Below are 527 nucleotides of genomic sequence, written 5' to 3'. Positions count from 1 at the left end.
TGCATGTGTCCCGGGGACCCCCGCTTCGGGCGGGCCGGGCAGAGCGGGGCCGGTTCCTGGGGAAGGGGCAGCAGTGCTCTTACCTTTTTGCACGCCGGGGCTGAGAGACCCCCAAGTCTGGGTCTTCCCGTCTTTGAACAAAGTTTCCCCGACTGGATCTGGGGGCGAAAAGGGGGTGCGGGTGGGAGTGGAGGGGGAGCTGGAGCCAGGCGGGACCGTCACCCCCCGGTGCCTACCCGCAAGCAGCCTCTCCGCAGTCCCCGGCCGCTCCCCCTCGCCTGACCCGCCGCCGCGGTGAAGCCAGGAAACGCGTCCAGGAAAAAGGAAATCCGATTTCCGACCGAGCCGGGGAAGCTCTTAAATAGGAATAGAAAATCCCGCAGGCTGGGGTAGGGAGGAGAGAGGGATAGAGGGAGAGAGCTGTGGGGCAGGGGGAGAGGGAGAGTAGGCGGGTGGTGTGGAAGAATGGGTGGCAGGAGCGACGAGTGGAAGGAAGGACAAGTGGAGGAGTTCAGGGAGAAGACGGC

At 65.1% G+C, this 527-nt stretch overlaps 1 protein-coding gene across 1 annotated transcript in view; it reads right to left on the bottom strand.

Moving 5' to 3' along the window:
• Nucleotides 1-158, bottom strand: part of FEV (FEV (ETS oncogene family)) — a gene marked incomplete at its 5' end in the record, with an annotated part of 3,193 nt that extends 3,035 nt beyond the window's left edge. The window contains one exon of the mRNA XM_010145549.1: nucleotides 84-158. Within this exon, the coding sequence (XP_010143851.1) occupies nucleotides 84-158 (75 nt within the window). The remainder of the gene's footprint in view (nucleotides 1-83) is intronic.
• Between the last annotated feature and the right edge of the window lie 369 nt (nucleotides 159-527).

Source organism: Buceros rhinoceros, unplaced genomic scaffold (assembly GCF_000710305.1).
Source record: "Buceros rhinoceros silvestris isolate BGI_N320 unplaced genomic scaffold, ASM71030v1 scaffold33511, whole genome shotgun sequence".
Classification (NCBI taxonomy): domain Eukaryota; kingdom Metazoa; phylum Chordata; class Aves; order Bucerotiformes; family Bucerotidae; genus Buceros; species Buceros rhinoceros.
Note: the sequence above shows the minus strand (reverse complement) of the source record. Positions and strands in the feature narration are given on the sequence as shown.